Below are 22,414 nucleotides of genomic sequence, written 5' to 3'. Positions count from 1 at the left end.
ATATGGCTGAGTAGGTGGTCAATAAATACTCATTTCATGTATTCATTTACTATTTTCAGCTGGACACAGTGGCACACACCTGTAATCCTAATGATCCGGGAAGCAGAGAGAGGATGATGACAAGTTTGAGGACAGCCTAGGCAATTTAGTGAAACCCTGTTTCAAAATAAAAAATACAAAGGGCTAGAGATGTGGCTCAGTGATAGTGAGCTTTAGGTTCAATCTCCAGCACTGGGGAAAAAATCCATTTTCACTCCCCATCTATCTTTTTCTTCTACTTTCATTTTTTTTTGGGGGGGTGGGGTAAGGGAGGTACTGGGGATTGAACCCAGAGGCACTCTACCTCTGAGCTATATCCCCAGCTATTTTTATTTTATTCTAAGGCAGAGTCTCACTAGATTGCTGAGGCTGGTCTTGAATTTGGGATCCTCTGGGCTCAGCTTCCCGAGCTGCTGGGATTACTGGTGTGTGCCACCATGACTGGCTTACTTTCTTTTCTACTTTCCTTCACTTGGAACCTTCCTTTTTTTCTTTCCTTCTATTTTTCTATCCCTATATCTCCACCCTCAATGATGGCTCTAAGACACTCCCCCTTTCCTAATCACAGCTTTTCAATGTATCACTGACATTCAGCTACCTAGTTCTCTTCAGCCCCAACCAATGTTATTAACTTTCTGGATACTTTCAGAAATAATTTATACACATACTTTCACCTAAAAAAAAAAAGTATATAAAAGGTGTTCCACCATATATTTGGTATCTGCTTTATTTCACTAAGCAAAAAAATCTTAGTTATACATTAGTACATAAAGAATTTCTCATTCTTTTTTATGTTCTCAGAATTTTCTAGTGTATGGACAGAGTACAAGAAATTCAAACAGTCCCTACTGATGAACACTGGGTTGTTTCCAATAATTTGCTACTGCAAACAATGCTGCCTGGTACACAGGCTACTCTGCCCATGTGTGAGCATATCTATGGAGTAAATTCCAAGCAACTGATTAACAGGCCAAAAGGTATGAGCATACTGCCAAACTGCCTCCTTGGAAGTCAACTAATTTATATTCCCACCAGTCAGTAGTTTAGGATTTCCTAAATTACTACCTATGTTCCTCTCTGAGAGAAAAATATTGTCTGAATTAGTGAACATTTAAAAAAAAATGTATGTTTTTATTTTCAAGTACATAAAAGAACACAGCAATTCTTACAAAAGTTACTTATAATTCATTGCGACACTGATGTGAACACTGATTTATTAAAATAGGTTAATATTGTCCTTTTTACTATTAATTTGCTTAACAAAGTAAACTCCTCCCTGCCCACCGAAGTCTAGATAAACTCCTATTTTGAACATGTGGCACAATTCTTGCTTTACTGACATGGTTATGACAAATTCTTTTTTTAAAAAAAGTTCAAATAGTGCTTTTGCCTGGCCCCACTCATCACGGTCCTCCTGAATACACACCTGAATAAGAACAGGAACGAGAGTGTAGGTGCAAACTGCAGGGAGGGACCCTTCGGCTCATCTTCTCCTAGATAGCAGGGAGAAGAGCTAGTATTGACTGCTCAGGGTCAGAGACAGGAACTGGATGGTGACGACTGCTGGGTCTGCTCATTGTGCCTCCCAAGCCCCAAACCCAGGAATCATTTGTTCCCACACACCTCCTGCATGCCAGTCTCCATGCTTCACAGTACCAGGCAAGGCGTGGCTCTTTGAGGCACCCTGGTCAGCTGCACTCTCTCTGCCTGACTCCAAGGCACTGAGGGAACACCAAGACCCAGCCATTTCTCTTCTTATTTTTTTTAAATTTAAGGGAAAACAGGTGAAAAGGAGCTGAAATCCCTACTGAGGTCCATCTCACATGCTCTAAACAGCATTTGTCAGTATTCTGTGCTGAAGTATTAAGCACTGGCACAGCTGTTCCCTTGGGTATAGTTACCTCTGAATCTCAGAAGAGGCTGGGCAATGTAAGGGAAGGATATGGGCATTCCTGAATCCCTGGATCTAATGCCATTAAAACAGAATTAAAATCCGCAGCTATAGGCTGTGGTTGGAGTTCAATGATAGAGTGCTTGCCTAGCAGGTGTGAGGCACTGGGTTCAATCCTTAGCACCACATAAAAATAAAAAAAATAAAGGTACCGTGTCCATTTACAACTAAAAATATTTTTTAGAAAGCCCTAGAATTAAAAAAATAAAAAATCCCCATCTAACCCAAAACAAACAAGCTATTTTTCTTCTCTGCCATTAAGTTGCAATAATCCTTCAACTCACTTCATTCTTACCAGCTAAAATACTTTAATTCATCTCCTCAAAAGAATATATCAGTGCCTCCAATGATAATCACCATCACTACCCCTGCCCCTATCCAGGTCATTCATTCAGAGTTCATTCAGAGCACATACAAAAAAAGTGAAGGAGACTTCCTTGCTTTTCTGTGGGTCCCGGTGTCTGAGCCCAACCTCCGCTCCCCAGAAATACGGGCCCATGAGCTGGTCAGGCAGTGCTATTTTACTCCAAGGAACAAATCAGCCCACCTCCTCCTTTGCTCCTCCAGACACTGTCTTCATGGCACTGAGCTAGCTGCACTCAACTTTTATCTCCTTTGGAATAATGAAGTCAGAACTCTCCCTTCTAATGCCCAGCCCCTCAATCTTCTGCTTCTTTCAGTCCAGTCATCCCATGGAAAACCTGTCACCTCTTTAAATGACAACCAAATCCTTCAATCAGCTCAATAACATAGTCCTTGGCCCTGGTTATAAGCCCTCCTGGGGCAAGCCTTCTCTCATCTTGAACCCTACCCTCAACTACTTCAAGCTACCCTCTTTGGCAGGGAATTCTTTCTCCATTTGCTGACACCTACCTCTAAAATAATCACTTTCATGAATTTGCCTCTTATATACCTGCTCCCAAGCAACAAACAGCACTGAAAGAAGTCACAGAAATGTCAAATTGCAATTAATGCACTTAACTTTAGCATAGTTCTCTCTCTTCTCTTTTTGGTACCAGGGATTGAACCCAGGGGTGAAAACCATGGAGTTTCATTTCCAGCCCTTTATTTAAAACAGGGTCTTGCTAAATTGCTTAGGACCTGGTTAAATTGCTGAGGCTGGCTTTGAACTTGTGATTCTCCTGCCTCAGCTTCCCAAGCTGCTGGAGGTGTGCACCATGGCATGTGGCTAGTGTGGTTCTCTTCATAAAGAGAATCTTCACTGAAGGTTCTCAGCCCTCTGGCCTCACAGAATTTCTAGTTCATTTTCATTTTAAACCTTAGACTCTCTTAATTTCTGTAGAATCTCTTATTCCCTCCTAATGTAGCTTCTGTCCTATAATTTCTAGAAACTCACAAAACAAAGATCCCCAATATCTGGATCCCGTCATATTCAAAGGCCTCTTATTTGGTTGCTCCCTTCCTAAGATCCTCTGCTCTATGGCCTGTGTGAGTCTCTGATACAGTGACTCTCCCACTTGTTTTCTGACTGCTTAATCTGCTCTCAGGCTCACTTTTGCCACAAGGCTTAGTCCTAGCTCTGAAAAGCATGGCCTCTAGCCTCCAGACAGCTTTCCTTCCTTCTAAGATTATGTGGTATAGCAGGCATTTGACTATACTTTAGAAGTAATTCTCAAAAGCTGAGAGCAATGCATCTTTCAGCAAGTACTTCTTGCCTTAACTTAGACTCCTGCTCCAGAAATCTTTAGTGCTATCTTGTCTTAGTCAATGGATTTTACAGACAAGGACTCCTCCAGTGCAAAGCTTTCCCCAGGGTTGCCCACTCTCGCTGTCAGTCAGCAGAAACCAAAGACCATACTGTCTCCAGACACTTCAGTCTCCTGTCATGACATCATCCTGTATGTCGGTTAGCTCTAAAGTCCAAGTCAGAAAGCCACAGAATGTACTTCTGTAGTCCATCCTGTCATTCCCATGGTCTCCTCAAGGTTAAAAAAGAGGCTATAAATTAGGGCGGTATCAGGATGAAGTTAGAAAATCCTTCTTCTCTCTTTCTCCACATCCTATCCAGAAAACCACCATGAGACCACTACAACCTCTTATGACCCTTCCATTGGAAGGAAGCACTGAGGCCACTGGCTGTAGTTCAGAGTGTATGGACACTCTGCAAACCTGGAGTGATAGAGATAGTGCCCAATTTATTCTGGCTTTGTGGCTTCACTAAGAGGGACCCTTCAATGCATACTTCACTGCTTGAGCACACTGCTGCACAAGACCTGTGGGACATGGTGTGCTCAACACTAGAATAGGGGGTATCCACCTACTGCTTTCTCTGCCCTGGATAATGCCTGTGCTCTAACTTCTCCAACAAGAAAATCTGAACGTCACCTCTTAGGTTTCATAAAGTCTTGAAGACTAAGGCTTTAGGTTCAGAGTTACCTGGGGAGTAGCCTGGAGGTAGATGAAGCCATGTATCGAGAGCCGACTGGCAAACTCCTGCAGGAGAAAAGTATGCCAGTCCTGATAGATGTGCCATTCGATGTCACTGAGGGAACCATTTTCAAAAAGATTCTTTGCAAAGATATACCTGGTTGTAGGGTAAGAATGGGAAATGAAATGAAAAGCACAAGAGAGAAAGAAGCACAAAAATCAATAACCAACTTGTTCCATGCCTGTTCAAAGCACTTAACCTTTCTAGCTCCTCATATATCCTTAAGAAATCTGTATTCTTAACCCACATCTTCTTCCTTGTTCAACACTATGATGAGAAACAGTACCTCGACTTAGAGGCTGAGATCACAGCTTTCCAGATGGAATAAGTCATTGCAAGAAAGGGGAAACCAGGGCTGGGGATATAGCTCAGTTGGCAGAATGCTTGCCTTGCAAGCATAAGGCCCTGGGTTCAATCCCCAGCACCACACACACACACAAAAAGGGGGGGGGGATACCAGCTGGGTGCATTGGCACACAACTGTAATCCCAAGCAGCTTGGGAGGCTGAGGCAGGAGGATCATGAGTTCAAAGTCAGCCTCAGCAACAGTAAGGTGCTACACAACTCAGCGAGACCCTGTCTCCAAATAAAATACAAAATAGGGTTAAGTATGTGGCTCAGGGGCTGAGTGCCCCTGAGTTCAATTCCCGGTACCAAAAAAAAAGAAAGAAAAAAAGAAAAAAAAGGGACACCAGAAGAGTAACTCACTGGTCCATGACAATTTTTAAACCAGCGGGGACATACAGCAGAGAGTACAAACTTGAACTTTTGAGATTTCCTGGTGATGGCAAGGCCCCAAACAAAAACCAAGTGAATCCAGCATAAAGCCACCCAGCACATTTCATTTCAGGACTGAGGGCGTCTGAGTCCTCAACCTGCTGAGTTCCCCTTTTGTCTAGCTGAGAAATGAAGAGGGAACTGCCTTTATGTGGTGTCATCTATGGAGCAGGAAATGCATTTCCTTGTAATTTCAGTATTAACAAGAAAGTAGACTCTCCCCCAAAGTACATATGAACTTCTACTAGCTTGCTTCCTCTGCTGCTGAGCTTCTGAGTCAGATTAAAGAAGGCTAAAGCTGAAAATCAAACTAGCTTTGGTCCTTGCTTACTTCCACAACAAAAGGAGGCTCTGGTAAATAGGAAATCAGAGCTAAACAGAAACCATGTCAGAAGGGTCAATTCCGTTTTCAAATCTCAGGCATCTTGATACAAAACACAATTTACATCCTCAACAATGAACTTCAGTTTCTAAGGCAACGCTCAGCAACGGGCCACTTATGGGAAAATGAAATTCAGAATCCTTGTGTATGAACAACTCGGGAAGTATAGCCTGCAAGGTTTTGAGTGTGCCCTTAGGAGAATATTTTTCGGAGTAACTCTGCAGGGTCTGATCCCGGTTATAATGCTCATTAGCCATAACACACTGGGAAGTCACCTGAACTCTCTCAGTCTATTACTGTGATGACTACATATAATACTCATAAAGTGCTTAGAAAAGTGACTGGCATAGTATTCAAGATATCTAGTTATTACTGAAACTGCTTTTTGCTAGACTATAAAGAAGCTAATGTGAAAACTACCAAATGCAAACTTTCTTAGTCTAGAATGATTTTGCTATAGTCTAGCTGAAGGTAAAAGGAAAAAGGTGACTTTTGTAATTCAAGTTCTGAAAAATGTTTAGCTTTTCCACAGATAACTAGAAGAAATCCTGATTTTATAAAGAAAAATTTAAAAGTCTATAAAATGAGCTGAGAATGAGCACTTCCCTTATTTTTCCAAAGCTAATAGTGATAGGTGAGAGAGAGTACAAGGTAAGGTGCTGGGCACTAAGAGAGATCTACTGCAGACTGAATGAATATAGGGGCTGTGAAGAACAGGGCTCAAGGCCTAGCAGTCAGGGTCTCTGTTCTAAAACCACATGCTAGTGATTCCTTTAACTCAATCAGAAAAGACTTAGATTTCTTTCTCCCTGTACTCTACTATCCCAGAAGACCATGTTCCTCTTTCAGAACACAAATCAAACATGGAAGCATGTTTTCAGTCCCTGTTAGACTAGGATTCTCATGGAGGTGGTGACTGGATCTGCCTTCTCTGCTATAGCCCTAGGAGCAGGCCTGATGCCTCAACACAGGAGGCATTCAATAAATCTGCACTGAGCCAACAAATAAAGGAATGATGTGTGTGTGTGTGTGTGTGTGTGTGTGTATGGATGCATGTGTGTGAACTGAGAATGAAACCCAAGGCTCTATGTAAGCTAAACATCATATTCTACCACTGAGCTAGCCATACCCTAGCCCTATGAATGAATGAATTTTTAAAAGAATAAGGGTCTAAATTATCCTCAGTATTAGAATTTGTAATGTAGTTATCTCTTCTGTCTCAAAAATGCCCCTTCTGATGAAGGTACCCAGAATGATGTAGCTGTCCACAGTGTGATCATTCTTACCTCTGATCCAGGTAGCTTAACAAAGCATTTCTAATTAATGAAGTATTTCTATTTCTCTGTTTTCATCTAGGAGGTCTCTTATATGCCTACCTCACTAAGGGGCTAGAAGTCAAAAGATCAACTGTGAATGCTTCCAGGCAATCCAGGAGATCATATGTAACTCAACTTCCTAGTCTCAGAGGCAAGCCTTGAGAGACGAGAGGAAAACAGAGAGAAGCACAGTATACAGTAGAAAAATAATTAAACTCAGACCCCAACCATTTGTAATCCACCAATTTAGCTTTCTTTTTTTAGAAGAGACCCCTCTTGGGGCTAGAGAAAAGGAATGTGTAGCCCACATGGTTTGTTTCATGTATCTTGCATGAGTCTGAAGTAGACAGAATAATCACAAGCCATTTACAAATGAACCCTTATTTTTTTTCTTCTAGGAGGCTTTATGGGAGCACTAAGAACTAGTTTATCTAATTTAAAATCCTAAGTATCTTCAGCAGAGCTCTGTGACACACGCCTATAATCCCAACAGCTTGGAAGGCTGAGGCAGGAAGATCACGAGTTCAAAGCCAGCTTCAGTAAAAGCGAGGCTCTAAGCAACTCAGTGAGACCCTGTCTCTAAATAAAATATAAAATAGGGCTGGGGTTATGGCTCAGTGGTTGAGTGCCCTGAGTTCAATCTCCAGTACCAAAAAAAAAAAAAAAAAAAAAAAAAAAAAGTATCTTCAGCAGTGGGTAGACAATGAAAATTGATAGATCAAAAGGGCTTACTACAGATAAGTTTGCTTAAAAGCACTATTCCACCAACAAAGTTCACAACCTTCACACATGAAAAACCTCAGCAGTATTCAGATAAGTCACCCTAACTTCATCTCTTGGTGGTCCAACCCCAAGTTACAGCCTGATCTCTGTGGTAGAATGGAACCAGGAAATCTGGTACCTGGATGGGGTAGTTCTTTTGGAAAAGACAGGCTCACCTCCCAGGCTATCTGCTAGCCTATACTGAAAGTAACCATGCATCTTTTTCCTTCAGGATTAAGTCCTGTCCTGAAGTACATAGGTACTTTGTGTCTACTCTAGAGTGGCCAGCAATAAGCCCTATCACAAAAGAAGGGGGTCAAAAAAAGGATAGGACACAGATTTTTGCAAATGTGCTATTTTTGCCTAGACATTCTTTTTTGAAGAATACAAAGAATTAATAGATCTCCTGTTATCATTTTGGCAACACACATTTTAATTGTCTATATTTTTCTTAAAGGTGATAACCAATCAAGGATTCATCCGGTTTCCTGGAACATATACCGCTACTCAAGAGTCTATTTTGTACTTTTAAGTGTGTAAGTTATACTAGATAGTTACCAGTTTGCCTCTGTGTCCTAAAGTAAGGAAACATAAGGTAGTCAGGTGCACTGTGGGAAATTCAATGCATTCAATTTATGAAAAACAACCTCCTTTTCTGACATATAACTCAGCAGAATTACAACTCTGGAAAAATCTATAGAGTTGTCTTTAAAAGGAAGATTTTTTTTTTTTTTTTTTTTTAAGTACAATTTTCATTGACAAGACCCAGCGCAGGACCCATGCAAGAAAAGCAAACACACAGAACTGAGCATGGGGCTTGTGACTGGCAAATGGCTTGGTGTCTTACCTGTCACTGTACACAGATCTCTCAAAGATCTGTACGGGCTTCTTGGCCTGCACGAGTTTCTCAGGGAAGGGCTCCAGCTGTACTTTCAGGCGGCTCATAAAGGAAAAAGTCTGAAATATGTAGGACCATCGTGCTGGATCCTGGTACATCATGTCTAGCAAGTTTCCCAAACTCTGGGTAGAAAATACAAAAAAGAACAATTTCCTAGAAGGTGTATTTATTCCATAGTACACTGGTACACTATCTCCTCACCCTTCACCAAGAAGGTTTAACACTCAATCCAAGAAAATACAAGTTTCCTTTCACTAAAAACGTACAATCAGATACTCCAGCTTAATGACATCATCAGTAAAGAGATTTTCCTACCTTTATTAGACAAGAATCTGAAAGAGAGGGATGACATGCCACCTTCAAAATAAGAAAAGAGTAGAGGAAAACCATACAGAATTAACACATTCACAGCTAGGAAGGGTAGTGCACACCTATAATCCTAGTGACTCAAAAGACTTAGGCAGAAGGTTTGCAAGTTTGAGGCCAGCCTGGGCTACTTAGAAAGATCCTGTATCAAAATTAAAAAAAAAAAAAAAATTTAAAGGACCAAGGATGTAGCTCAGTGGTTGAGCACCCATGGACGGGGTCAATCCCTAGTAATCCTAAAACAAACAAACAAAAATAAAAACAAAACACATTCACTGACTAAAGGAATGGAGCTTTTCAGAGGAAGAGTGAACAACCAACAGCTATCCAAAATTCTACTCTGAATTAAATCTTTCCATTGTAACACTATGTTGATTTTCTTTTGAGATTCCATCTGTGTCTCTTTCTAAAATGTCAAGGCAGGTAAGAAAGTGCTTATTTTTAAAAGTTCAAGCAAACAAAGAGAATTCTATATATTTTATAGAAGGATTCCAATTTGTTAAACAAAAACAAAACCTTCCTCCTTTCTAGAGAATTTATGAAAAGCAATTTGGAGAGTTTTGTTGATTCGGCATGTATACGTGGAAACAAGTATGGGATACTCAGGAGCCCTGGGTTCTTTTCTGGTTCTACCACTGATTTAATACAAAGGTGAGTTTTGTGCAAAGCACTTTGGATCTGGATTCATTCATTCAATCACCATTAACTGAAGGCCTGTGTGGATGAGGTGCTATATGGACTAGGTGCTACAGTGAGTATAGAAAAAGGAAGTAATACTTATTTTGATATTTACTATGCTGTTATCTCATTTTATTTTCAAAACAGTTTTGTGAGTTAGGTAATGTTAAGCCTATTTTCCAAAGGAGAATATCCCATCAGAGGTTAAGTCATTTACTTGTTCAAGTAAATTGGGGAATAAGAGTTGAATGGGGAGTCAAACCTGGCCTCCTCTAACCTCCTCACTCCAATGCTTCTTATGAAGATGAACTAGAACTCAAGGAACTCCCAACACAAATGGAAAAGGAAGACTAGGATACAAAGAGCTAGAATATAAGGCAAAATGTGACGGTCAATCACATTAGGAAGTTTCTTGGAAAAAATGACATTAAGCTGGGAAGTAAGAGGGGTGGGAGGGGTGGGGGGAAAGGGAAAAAATAACAGAATGAATCAAACAACAGTACCCTATGTAAATTTATGATTACACAAATGGTATGCCTTTATGCCATGTACAATCAGAGAAACAACATGGATCCCATTTGTTTACAAAAAAAAAAAAAAAAAAGCTGGGAAGTAACTGACGAGCAGAATTTTTATAAATGGAAATGGGGGTTAAGAAGAAAGCATTTCAAATTCAAGGCCAACCCCAGCAAGTAAGTGAGGCCCTAAGCAACTTAGCAAGACCTTGTCTCAAGATTAAAATAAAAGGCTGGGGATGTGGCTCAGTGGTAGAGGACTCCTGGGTTCAATCCCTAGGCTCCCCCTGCCAAAAAAAAAAAAAAAAAAGAGGAAGAGGAAGAAGAGGAAGAAGAAAGCATTTCAGGTAGAAACAAAGACAGAAGGGGCTTTGAGGGGGAGATTAGGTAAAAAGAGTTAGTATAATCTGACTAAACAGCAGCACTCTTAGATTACAAAGAAGGGTCATAGCTCTTTGAAAAGCTTTCAAAGAAGCAATGTGTATAAAACTGAATGAATCAGAACCCATTCACTCAGATGTATTTCTCTTCTTCTAATAATCCCCCAATGCACTAACACACATTAGCCTCACAAATGGCCCCTAATAGAAGCAGCAAAGGCACAAACTTGAATCTCCCTGAGTCTCTGACAGTGTCATTCTAGACTGTAGGAGCAGCACAGTTTATAGACTGAACAATGGAGTAGGGGGGCACCAGGCAGGCAGATGTAGGAGGTGGACTGAGTGTGAACTTCCATACAGTGGACCCTGAACTACCAAAGAGAGACTATTCTGGAACAAAATCCATACAGGACCTATATGATTTGCAAAAGAGCCATCTTTGTTAAAGAACAAATGCAAACATCCCTCTAAGTGTGTAAATGAATAAAGGGACAATAATTGGATATAAAAATACTCTGCAATTCAAAGGAGAGAGGACCAATTTGTGTGCTCAGACAGGGCTGTCGTTCAAAACAGGAGAAAACAGAAATATCTCGAGATTCTAGAGATTATATCACTGATAAAACAAAAAAAGGCTGTTAAAGGGCTGGGGTGTGGCTCAGTGGCAGAGTGCTTGCTAGCATGTGAGGCACTGGGTTCAATCCTTAGTACCACATAACAAATAAAGATGTTCTGTCCATCTATAACTACAATTTTTTTTAAAAAAGAGGCTGATATAAAAAAGGAAAAAAGGGCACTATGAAAAGAACATTCTTTTCTTTTTGAGGGGAGGGGTATCCAGGATTGAACTGGGGGTGCTTAACCACTGAGCCACATCCCAGTCCTTCTGTTTTTTACGTTGAGACAGGGTCTTGCTAAGGACTTCACTAAGTTGTTTAGGACCTTGTTAAGTTGTTGAGGCTGGCCTCATGTTTGTGATCTTCCTGCTTCAGCCTCCTTGCATGTACCACCACACCTGACTAGGAAAAGAACATTCTTTAAAAAAAGAAAAAACATTCTTAAAGAAGACAAAAGCAATTTCCAAAGAAAAATACAAAGACAGTAAGTAGCAGACTGTACTGAAACAAACCCAATTAGTGAATCAGAAGATTCATACTGAGTATCAGCTTAAGAAATTTCCCCTAAACTAAGAAAAAAAAGATAGAAAATTATGAAAAGAAAAAAAGGCATGTTAGGATGAGGAGATTTTATATACATGGAAATGTAGCTGTAGGTACTCTTTGTTTTTTCTTTTCTTTCCTATGGAAAGGTACACCAAAATGTAATGTCACCTGGGTTCCACTTCCCAACAAGTAAACCAATTTTGTATCAAACAACTTCCCACATAGGAGCCAAAATGATTTCCTGCAACTTCAACGTACATATCTCCATATCTGTGGGTTCCACAACTATGGAGTCAACCAACTGTGGATTGAAAATATTCCAAACACAAAAAATTACATCTATATGGAACACACAGGCTTTTCTCTAATCCTTTTCCCTTAAACAATACTGTATAAAAGTAGTTACACAGTATTTACATTGTAATATGTATTAAAAATAAGCTAGAGATGATTGAAGAGTATAGTAACAGAGGATGTCCTGGAACCAATCCACTGCAGATACCAAGGAACAACTGGACCCATAGCTAAGATAAAGCTTCCCAATCAAAGAAACAATTTCTACTCTCAGGAAACAAGAATTCAGAGTTCCCAATGAAAAAAGAGCTGAGGAAGATGTCGGTTCATGAAGTAACACCTCCCTCACCATGAAAATAACTACTGAATAGAAATGTGATAGCTCCACGTATTTGGGGGGACAAAAAAAGTTTCATGATACAAGTAGGAATTTTAAGTGACCATATGAAAAACAAGCTAAAATCAAGCAGAAAATAAAAGAAAATCTGAGGTGTGAGGTTTCAGCAAAGAAATTCACTGAGAACCAGAAAAGATTTTATGTGTTTTGTATGTGTTTATCTATACAGTCATTCCCACACACAGACACAACAAAAGGAATCCACAACTGGACCTAACCTGGCAAAATGTCAACAGTTCTTTAAAACTAAAACAAAAGCAACTACAAAAATACCAATGAGCAGCAAGCATGGTGGCACACGCCTGTAATCCCAGGAGCTCAGGAGGCTGAGGCAGGAAGATTGTAAATTCAAAGCTACCCTCAGCAACAGCAAGGTGCTAAGCAACCCAGTGAGACCCTGTCTCTAAATGAAATACAAAATAGGGCTGGGGATGTGGCTCAGTGGTTGAGTGCCCCTGAGTTCAATCCCAAGTAACCCCTCAAAAAAGAAAGCAATGAAGAGAGACAGGACACAAATTACTTAGAAAGACAAAAGGGCCCAAACCACATAACACTTTCCTATAATAGAGTACCTTTTATATTGCAGGGCAAAAGAAAGATGGTTTCAGACAAGCAACCACTCAGAAATTATGCCACCTACATATCCTTTCTGAAAAAATTTTTTCTACAATGTATCTAAGCTAAATGGAAAATAAATCAAAATAAAGAATTAAGAGATGGGAAGATGCAGTAAAGAGAAAACAGTGGTCAGTGATAAACTAGAAAGGAGTTTAGTATAAAATGACTAATGTGGCTATGTGACTTAATGCAAATTTAAGAATTACTATTAAAAGAGAAGTTTCATATGTCAAAAACATTCTGAATCTACAAAATTACAGGATTTCAATATACCTGGGGATGGCTGGGTGTGGTGGTGCACACGTGTAATCCCAGTGACTAGAGAGGATGAGGCAGGAGGGCAAAAGTTCAAAGCCAGTCTTAGTAATTTAGTGAGGCCCTAAGCACTTTAGTAAGACCCTGTCTCAAGAAATGAAAAGGGCTGAGGATGGAGCTCAGTGGTTAACACCCCTGGATTCAATTCTTGGTACAAAAAAACAAAACACAAAAAATAAAAAACCAAAAACCAAACATGGGGATGGAATCTGTGAAAAAAGATAATAAAAAAGCACTATTTCTCCCCACTTCACAGACTCCATTAACACTGACAGATTGGTTTAAATATGCATATTTTAATTTACCTGTACCACTGATAGAACAAAACTAATAAATTATCTGAATAAATGAAAGGGAGGAAAATGAAAGAAAAAATTAAATAGAAAAAAAGATGAAAACACAAAATAAGGCAATAGATGATCATAAGAAAAAAAAGAAAAAAAATCCCCAAGAAAGGCACACCATCAGATTGGGGAAAAACTAAAAATCCTGTTTCTAAAAGCAACATCTAAAAAAACAGATTGGTTGAAAAGTAAGAGAAAGCAAAACCTACTGATATAAATAAAAAGAAAGTGGATGCAGCGACTCTGTATCAAGCAAAAAGCATTACGTGTTGTAAGAGGGTTTTTAATAACTACCAATAAACTAATAAAGACCCCACAAGGAAGTCCTGAACCTTTTCCCAGGGAATTATAAAGCACTGACATACATAAATAGTATGCAAAGTCAATTAAGAACACAAGGAAAAGAAGTAAAATTAAAAATATAAGGAAACACAGACAAAATATAATACAGTACACATTTTAACCCACTTCTCTTAGAATTTATTTATTTTTGGTACTGGGGATTAAAGCCTACCACTGAGTTACATCCCTCATCCTTTTTACTTTGAGACAGCATCTGAATTGCTGAGGCTCTCACTAAATTGCTAAGGCTGGCTTCAAACTTGGGATACTTCTACTTCTGTCTCCAGAGTTGCTGGATTACAGGCATTCACCATCTCAGTATTTAATAGAAAAAGTAGATGTCAAAAATGAGAATGTGACATGCCTGTTCAGTTCCTTTACCCATTTATTGAGTTATTTGGGTTTTTTTGGTGTTAAGTTTTTGAGTTCCTTGTATGTCCCAGAGATTAATGCTCTATCTGAGGTGTAGGTGGTGTGTGTGTATTTTTTAAGCAGTGCTGGGGATTAAACTCAAGGTCTGGTGCATGCTAGGGAAGCGCTCTACCGCTGAACTACACTTTCAGTTTAAAATATTTCAAAAAGTACTAATTTTACACTATTAAATTTGAAAATCTCAAAAGGACAATGTTTTAGAAAACTGAAATTACTGAAATTGAATCAAGGTGTTAAAAAAAGAAAGAAAAAATTGCGAATAAGAAAGAAAACAGTTTTCTAATAACTATTCCCCTCAAACAGCACCAAATACATATTATTTTACAGATGATGTCTATTATACTCTTTGAAGAATAGATATTTCTTATTGTAAGGAAGATTCAAAGTTTCTCAGTTTATTTTCATAACTCTGGTGGTATCTGTCCCAAACTGTCTATACAAATAGTAATACTAATTAATTTCAGCAATATGCACACAAAATTCCAAACAACATATTAGCAAATTAATGGAATAATAATACTACACTATTACAAAAAATAAGCTCATCTGGAAATGACAGAATGGTACCATTACCAATCTATGACTAATACTAAGAGATTTAAAAAAATTCATGGTTACCTCATTAGATGCTAAAAATTCTTTTGATGGAAATTCAACATTTGGTCCTGATAAAAAGTTAATAGTTACTATCCTAGTAATGGAAGGGTACCTCCTCCACATAATCTATTGAAATGAATAACAGAACTTAAAACTGACATATTAGAGAAAGGAGGGATTGTGTAAAGGGAAAAGAGGGGTGGGGGGTAGGGGAGAGGAAAAGATAACAGAATGAATCAAATGCTATTACCCTATGGGAATGTATGATTGCACAAATGGTATGCCTCTACTTCATGTACAAACCGAGAAACAATATTTATCCCATTTGTGTACAATAAAAATAAATTTAAAAAAAAAGTAAAAAAAAACCTGACATATTAGAGGAAGTTCATTAAAGATAGAATAAGATAAAGGGGATTCTCTTCATTGCTATTATTTAATATTGTTCTGGAAGTTCTGAAAGAAAATAAGAAAATAGAAATGAGGTATGGACATTGGAAGCTCTTATAAATAATTACTGTTTACAGCAAATTATTATTTTCTATAACCCCAAGCAAATAAAGAAAAAAAAAATCTGAGGCATACAAGTCAAATCCAACTAATTACTTTCCTTCAAAACAGCAATAACCAGTTTGAAAAGACTGGGAAAAAGATACCAGTCACAATAACAACAAAATAAACATTCTAACTGGGACTACATTAAACAAAAACATTACTGGGACAAGTAGATACCCACTTGTGAAGGCATAAAATCTGAGTCCTCTAACTTTTAAAGTCACATAAAGCATAAAAGCAAAAAAAGCATCAAAAAGAAATGATGTGGATATTTTTAAAATCTTTGCTATAAGCAGGTTTTTAAAACTTTAACATCAAAGGCAGTAACTATGAAGAAAAAGATGGACAGATTTGACTACATAAAAACTGAACTGTATTAAGAACTGCAAAATGTATCACATATAAAGATAAAAGAAAAATGACAAACTGGGAAAGATATCAGTAGTACATGACAGAGTTAATATACTTTGCATTACAAATTGCTCTCATGATGGGGCTGAGGATGTGGCTTAGTAGATACAACACTTTTCTACCATGTGTGAGACCCTGGGTTCAATCCCCAGCATCACTGAAAAAAAAAAAGAAGAACAAAAAACAACTTGGAGCTTTTATAAAACCATTACAAAAAGATGGAAGATCTCAAAAGCACGGAGTGAACAGGCAACTCACTAAAAAGAACAATAAAAAACAACGTGACAGGAAAAAACACGATCAACTCATTGGCAATCAAAGACATATGAAATAAATTAACATTTTCTTACCTCTCATGTTGGCAAGGATGAAAAGGAATAGTACTGCTGAGGGTATGAGAATGCTTCCCTTTTCTGAAGGGAAATTATGTGAGACACAACAAAAGTATCAACAACATAGATCACTTTTGGACATCAAAATTTGAGTTCAATTATCTTAAAATAGACAGACACATAATATTTGGTTATTAGAAAAAAGACTTTGGTCAGGTACAGTGGCACATGCCTGCCTATAATCCTAGTGTCACAGGAGGTTGAAGCGGGAGGCTCACAAGTTTGAGGCCAGCCTCAGCAACTTATTAAGACCTTATCTTAAAGTGGAAAATAAAAAGGGTTGGGGATGTAGCTCATTGATAAAGCGCTCTTGGGTTCAATCCTCAGTACTGAAGGGGAAGGGGAGATTTCACTACAAGGATATTTATCAATGAAACATTGTTTGTAGTAGGGAGAATTGATAAACTATTCAAAAGGAAGGATTGCACAACTAAATGATAATTTCCTATTATGTAGTAGACTGAAGCCATTAAAATGACAATACTATGCAAGGAAGACCTTGTCCATTAAATGACATGCAGGTGGCAATCACAATCTTTGTCTTAAAAAGGCAAATGTATGTATATATTTTACATGTAAGTATACGTAAATATATACATTTTATCCTCTGTAGAAAGAAGTGTTAAAGGACAAACCTGTTAATCATTTTTATCTCTGGATAATGGAATTACAGGAGTATTAGTTATTTATTACTACTTAACAGATAATTCCAACGTTTAGTGGCTTAAACAAAAACATTCATTATCTCCGTTTTTATGAGGCAGGAATTTGGGAAGCAGATAAGCTGGGTGGTTCTGCCTCAGGGTTTCTCATGAAGTTTCAGTCAACATGTTGGCCGAAGTTCTCACTGTCTAAAGGCTACACTAGGCTGAAGGACCTGCTTCCAAGGAACCTGTGGACAAGAGGCCTCAGTTCCTTGCTGTATGGGCCTCCTGATAGGGCTGCTTCATGAAACAGCAGCTGGCTTCCCCCAGAGCAAGACACAACATCTTTTAGGACCTACCTTAGAAAGCCACACTATTATCTGCTAAGTTCTACACTTTAAAAACAAGTCGCTAAGTCCAGCCAAGGCAAGGAGAATTAAGTGCTCTATCTCATGAAGGGAGGAGGGTCAATTTGTGTACTATTTTGAAATCCCAACAGGTAACCTGTGGCGTATGCAAAGATATATAATTTATTTCTAAATGGAAAAGTTAATTTCACAAATACATGTACAAACACATATATATACGGACATAAAGAGACAACTTAAAAAACAAAAATCTTCAATAAACGTGCCTACCACAAAGTGTAATACAATTCTAGGCTGGAATAACAGAAAAATGGCACCCAGAACAAGTTATATGATAACTTTGTACCACCAAAACAACACCTGTCATGTCCTATTCAGCTCTGAGTACCACACTTAGTTGTTTCTAGTAGAAAATGAACACACACTGGTGTTTATAACTTACACAAAGTTACTTTAGAATGAGGAATAGCCTGGAGAAAAACTAAAGGTGTTCACAGCTTGAAAGAAAGTAGGCACATCATTGCTTTCAACTGTATTCAGGGTTGTCACATGGAAAAGACTTAACAAGTAAAACTAAACCAATGAGTTGGAGCCATAGGGGTTCACTGTGGTTCAATACAAGGAAGACTATCAACAAGAAGAGTTGGTAGAAACCCAAATGAGACACTCAGTGAATACTCCAGGTGGCTGTAGAGTTGTTCATGGAGCCTGAGGGAGCACTATGCTGCCACTACCTCAACTACTCTAAAGTCCTGTCCAAACAAGTCCCTCTTTACTCATACTGATGTATTTGGTGTTGAAACCAACCCCATAGCTTTTGCCAACACAGCAGACCTACTTTAAGCTGAGATATAAGTGAAACATGGTGCTTGGCATGGTGCAGTGCCTGGCATACAGTATGTGTTTCATAAATGTTAACTCTGTGTTGACTTAAAAGTGATAGGAGCCAGGCACAGTGGCACCTTCCTGTAATCCCAGCAGCTTGGGAGGCTGAGGCAGGAGGACTGCAAGTTCAAAGCCAGCCTCAGCAACTTAGGGGGGCCCTAAGCAACTTAGTGAGACCCTGCCTCAAAATTTAAAAAAATAAAAAGGACTGGGGATATGGCTCAGTGGTTAAGTGCCCCTGGGTTCAACACCAGTTACCAAAAAAAAAAAAAAAAAAAAAAAAAAAAAAGGTGATTGGATGCTCTGTTAAGTTCTCTTGCAACTTTTAAGACTTAATAAAAAAAAGTTAAAGTCATTATCGTTGAGTTGCATTGCTAAGATTTTTTGTTTGTTTCTTGTTTGTTTTGGTAAGGGCTTGTCACTTCTTTAATGTAAACTTTCTGTTATCTATACCTACAGAAAAGTGCACACATCAGATGTGTGCAGCTCAGTAGATAGTCTCAAAGTATGGGTGATTATCTTGATGTAAAAAATTCTTCTAGGTGAAAGAGTGGAAAAAACAAAGAAGGAAGGAAAGCCTACAAATGTAGAGGAAGATGATCCTGAGCTGTTCAAACAAGCAGTATATAAACAGACCACAAAACTCTTTGCTGAGCTGGAAATTAAAAGAAAGAGAGAGAAGCCAAAGAGATGCATGAAAGGAAACAACAAAGGGAAGAGGAGATTGAAGCTCAAGAAAAAGCCAAATGAGAAAGGGAGTGGCAGAAAAACTTTCAGGAAAGTCGAGATAGTGGGGTGGAAAGCCAGCGAAACTTCCAAGCAAATGCAAAGGGGAAGAAAGAGGAGAAAAATCGATCTTCCTGAGACTTCCAAAAGTAAAAATGGGTCACTCATAGCCACAGAACCTTCTCCCAGCTCTCCTTCCTGCTCTAAAGGACTCATTCTTTTCCTCTCACCTTCACCACAACACAGAGTAGGTGTGCTGTTCAGTCTATTTTGTTTTCAATGCAATTTAACATCAATCAGAGTAATTCTTTTGTACATTAAATTGAGGGGCTCTGTTTAAAAAAGACTCCCCCCACCTGTTACCCTTAGAACAACCAGGATTGGAAGGTGCTACAATAGAAACTCCATGTATAGTTTATGGAAATCATCCATTAGACATATTGCTTACAGTGGTGGTGGTGTCATTTCAGAGACAAGCCTGGGCTACATTAGGGAGTCCCTATGCCTCAATTCTTGTTTTGGGGTGTGCCAACTTTTGAAGCCCTAGATCTATAAAGGAAGGCAGTTGGGCATACGGACCTGTTGCTTGATATCCTGAAGTCCTCTTGTATTTGGCATGTGCCCTTCTGTCTGACTGACAATCAGTGTGGCACAAGGCGCTAAGACACTTATAAACTTGTTCCAAAAAGCTAGCCATCTTCCATCCAGTACCATTGTGTCCTAGCCTGCCTGCATTCATTAGTGGTAATATTCTTTATTTATAATAACTTTTTATATTCAAACCACTGAAAAAAAAGTCACTATCATTAACCATTAACCCTGATGGTCAGTTTCAGTAATAATAAAATAATAATATAAATACTTAAGGGGAGGAATGACAAAATTCATCTTCAAAACCAAGATGGTTGGACAGCTTTGGGAAACCACAAAGAACAGAGGCAGGCATTGATACAGACATATAAAAGCCACAAAAATCAAAATGAAACATATTCGAACAAGTCATATCCTCTCTGGTATATGTGGTCTGCTTTCTGGAATAAAACTACTTAAAGCAGGAGACTCAAACTGGGCTATTTTACCTCCTCAGAGCAAATTAAATTATTACAATTAAATTACTCACCCATGCCTCCTGCCAACTACCCGCCACAACTGAAAACTTACTTTTTGGGTGCCAGCAGCCTGGATATCCCGCCATGCTGCTACAGGTTCTGTAGCTACATGCCACTCTGGGTACATTTTCGTGAGTAACTTCACAAAGGTGGACTTCCCCACAGCTGCAATGCAAACAGCATGTATTGGGATGCTTCCCAAATCAGGCTGAAGAATGCTGCTATGCTCTACCATAAATGCCCACTCAAGGGAACAAGTTTTTCCAATTTCAAATTTCAGCCATATCTTTGTCTTTGGAATAATGATGATTAAGGCCAGGCTAACCAGAATCTTCATAATGAATATAAGTTACAGGAAAGAAAAATCCCCTCAAGGTTTGATCTGTAATTTTAATGTCCCAACCTCCCAGAGGTAATGAGTATTTAGGAATAGCTGAAATTTTAACAGATCCATCGTAAGTAGATGAAATCAGCTACATAAATTGTAAAGCTTCAGTCACAGTCCTATTTGCTCGTGACAGGCCAAGGGCGGGGGAAGGATAATCCACGCAGAAGGAGCAATATGAATGAGAGCCTGGAAGAGAGAAAAACTTTGCACATGACAAGATAAAAGAGAAGTCTGAGGCTCTCAAGTCAGCATGGTTACAGCATGGGTAAATGAGGGAGAAAAATGGCTCAAGATGGGGGTGGCTAGGCAGGCAGGCAGTCCAGGGTCAGATCACCCAGGCCTTGAAGTCATCATAAGTCTGACTTCTATTTTAAAATCAAAGGGAAGTCAGTGACAATGGGGTTTAAGCAGTAAAACTGCATTCCTTCTCATTTTCAAAAAAACACTACCCCAAGTGTGTTAGATTGGGCAGAGGAGGAAGTAGGCAGACTAATCAGATGACGAAAGCAGCTTGATCAGAGTAATGGCAAGGATATGGAAAATACTGGTTGTTTTGAGAAATATTTCAAAATAAACCCAATCTAGTACCACATACTCAAGTGATCTTTTCCATTTACATCCATATCTGGTCCATACTTCTGAGCTCCAGAGGCAGAGCCTTCCAGGCATCTTCATTTGGACATCCCAGGAAAACCTCAAAGTCAATATATTCCCCAAATGATTATCTTTCCCACTAAACTGAACTTCCTTCTGTATCCCATATCTCAGGATATGGCAACATCAGTCACTCACTGTCAGAACTTCCTCTTCTGCCAAACTTAAAGTGGCCACTGAATCCTTCTGCATTCGTTCCTAACTCTTCCCCATTTGTCCTTTTCTCTCCATTTGTACCTCCACACTCAAGGTTGGGTTCTCATCATCACTTGTCTCTCCAACTCCAGTCTGTTCTTTTCAACCCAATTTCTATGCTGCAGCCATACTGCACATGCAAAAGATTCTTGCTGTCCTCAGTATAAAATCAAACCTGTTAACCTAGTCTACGAGAAATAACAGGGTTTTGCCCCTGCATATATGCCCTAATCTCAGCTTTCCTACATTCCTGTTGGACCATATTCTTTGCAACTCCAATCATGCCATGTTCTCTCCTGCCAATGTGACTTTGCATTGTTTTCCCATTTTCTGGAGCACCCGTCTCTTTACTTGGCCAACTCCTACTCCATCTCCAAGGTTCTGCTCAGATGTACCTCCTGTGAGCCCTGACATCTCTAAAATGGATTAATTAACCCTCCTCGGTGCTTACCCTCATATTCTGGGTGAGACTCCACTACTGTAATTAAAACTGTAGTTAAAGATGGGGTTCTTCCAGGGTAGAAAACAAAGTCCAGCCAAATGTCTTGACTAATATATAAAATAAAGTAATAATTTTGGTTCCCTCTGAGTCCCGCATTTGTGAACTCAAAACAAACTTCAGAGTGTATCTGGAGCTTAATCTCTATCCAAAGTGATCTTTCTCAAGTGAGTTCCACCAAACAGAACCAAGGGAGAGAAGGGGGCACCATTCCAGTCAATTCTATAAGCCACTGTGGTTACTTATCAGGAGTGCTATGTCTCAGCACAAGAGCCCACACATCCAATATGTGACATTTATTACACACCACCCCAACTCCTTTCTGAATACACAGGATAAGAACAAACAACATGAATTTGTGCATTTTGTACAGTCATGCTCTTCTCAGTCCCCACCTCCACCCAACTTGTTTGTCTTTTCATTTTGTTCAGCCTCTGCTCTTCCCACACATCAGTGAATAAATGCTTTCCTCTGCTCTTCCAGGCCTGTGTCTAAATCCTTTCCACTTCCAAGCCTAAGTTCCTACCTCCTTCATGAAGTTCAGGACTTCTCTAGGTCACATCAAATTCCTAC

General features: G+C 39.1%; 1 protein-coding gene across 3 annotated transcripts in view; it reads right to left on the bottom strand.

Annotated features, from left to right (window-relative positions):
- The window catches only part of Dguok (deoxyguanosine kinase), a 33,980-nt gene that overhangs the window by 3,411 nt on the left and 8,155 nt on the right, over positions 1-22,414 (bottom strand). The window contains exons 2-4 of one of the 3 annotated variants that reach the window (XM_047521863.1): positions 20,158-20,270; positions 8,524-8,696; positions 4,388-4,535 (exon numbers count right to left, since the gene is read on the bottom strand). In XM_047521863.1, the coding sequence (XP_047377819.1) occupies positions 4,388-4,535; positions 8,524-8,696; positions 20,158-20,270 (434 nt within the window). The remainder of the gene's footprint in view (positions 1-4,387; positions 4,536-8,523; positions 8,697-20,157; positions 20,271-22,414) is intronic. The other 2 variants (XM_047521864.1, XM_047521865.1) reach the window with 2 other exon arrangements.

This window comes from Sciurus carolinensis, chromosome 13 (assembly GCF_902686445.1).
Source record: "Sciurus carolinensis chromosome 13, mSciCar1.2, whole genome shotgun sequence".
Lineage (NCBI taxonomy): Eukaryota > Metazoa > Chordata > Mammalia > Rodentia > Sciuridae > Sciurus > Sciurus carolinensis.
The sequence above is the reverse complement of the archived record's forward strand: the minus strand, read 5'-3'. Positions and strand labels throughout refer to the sequence as shown.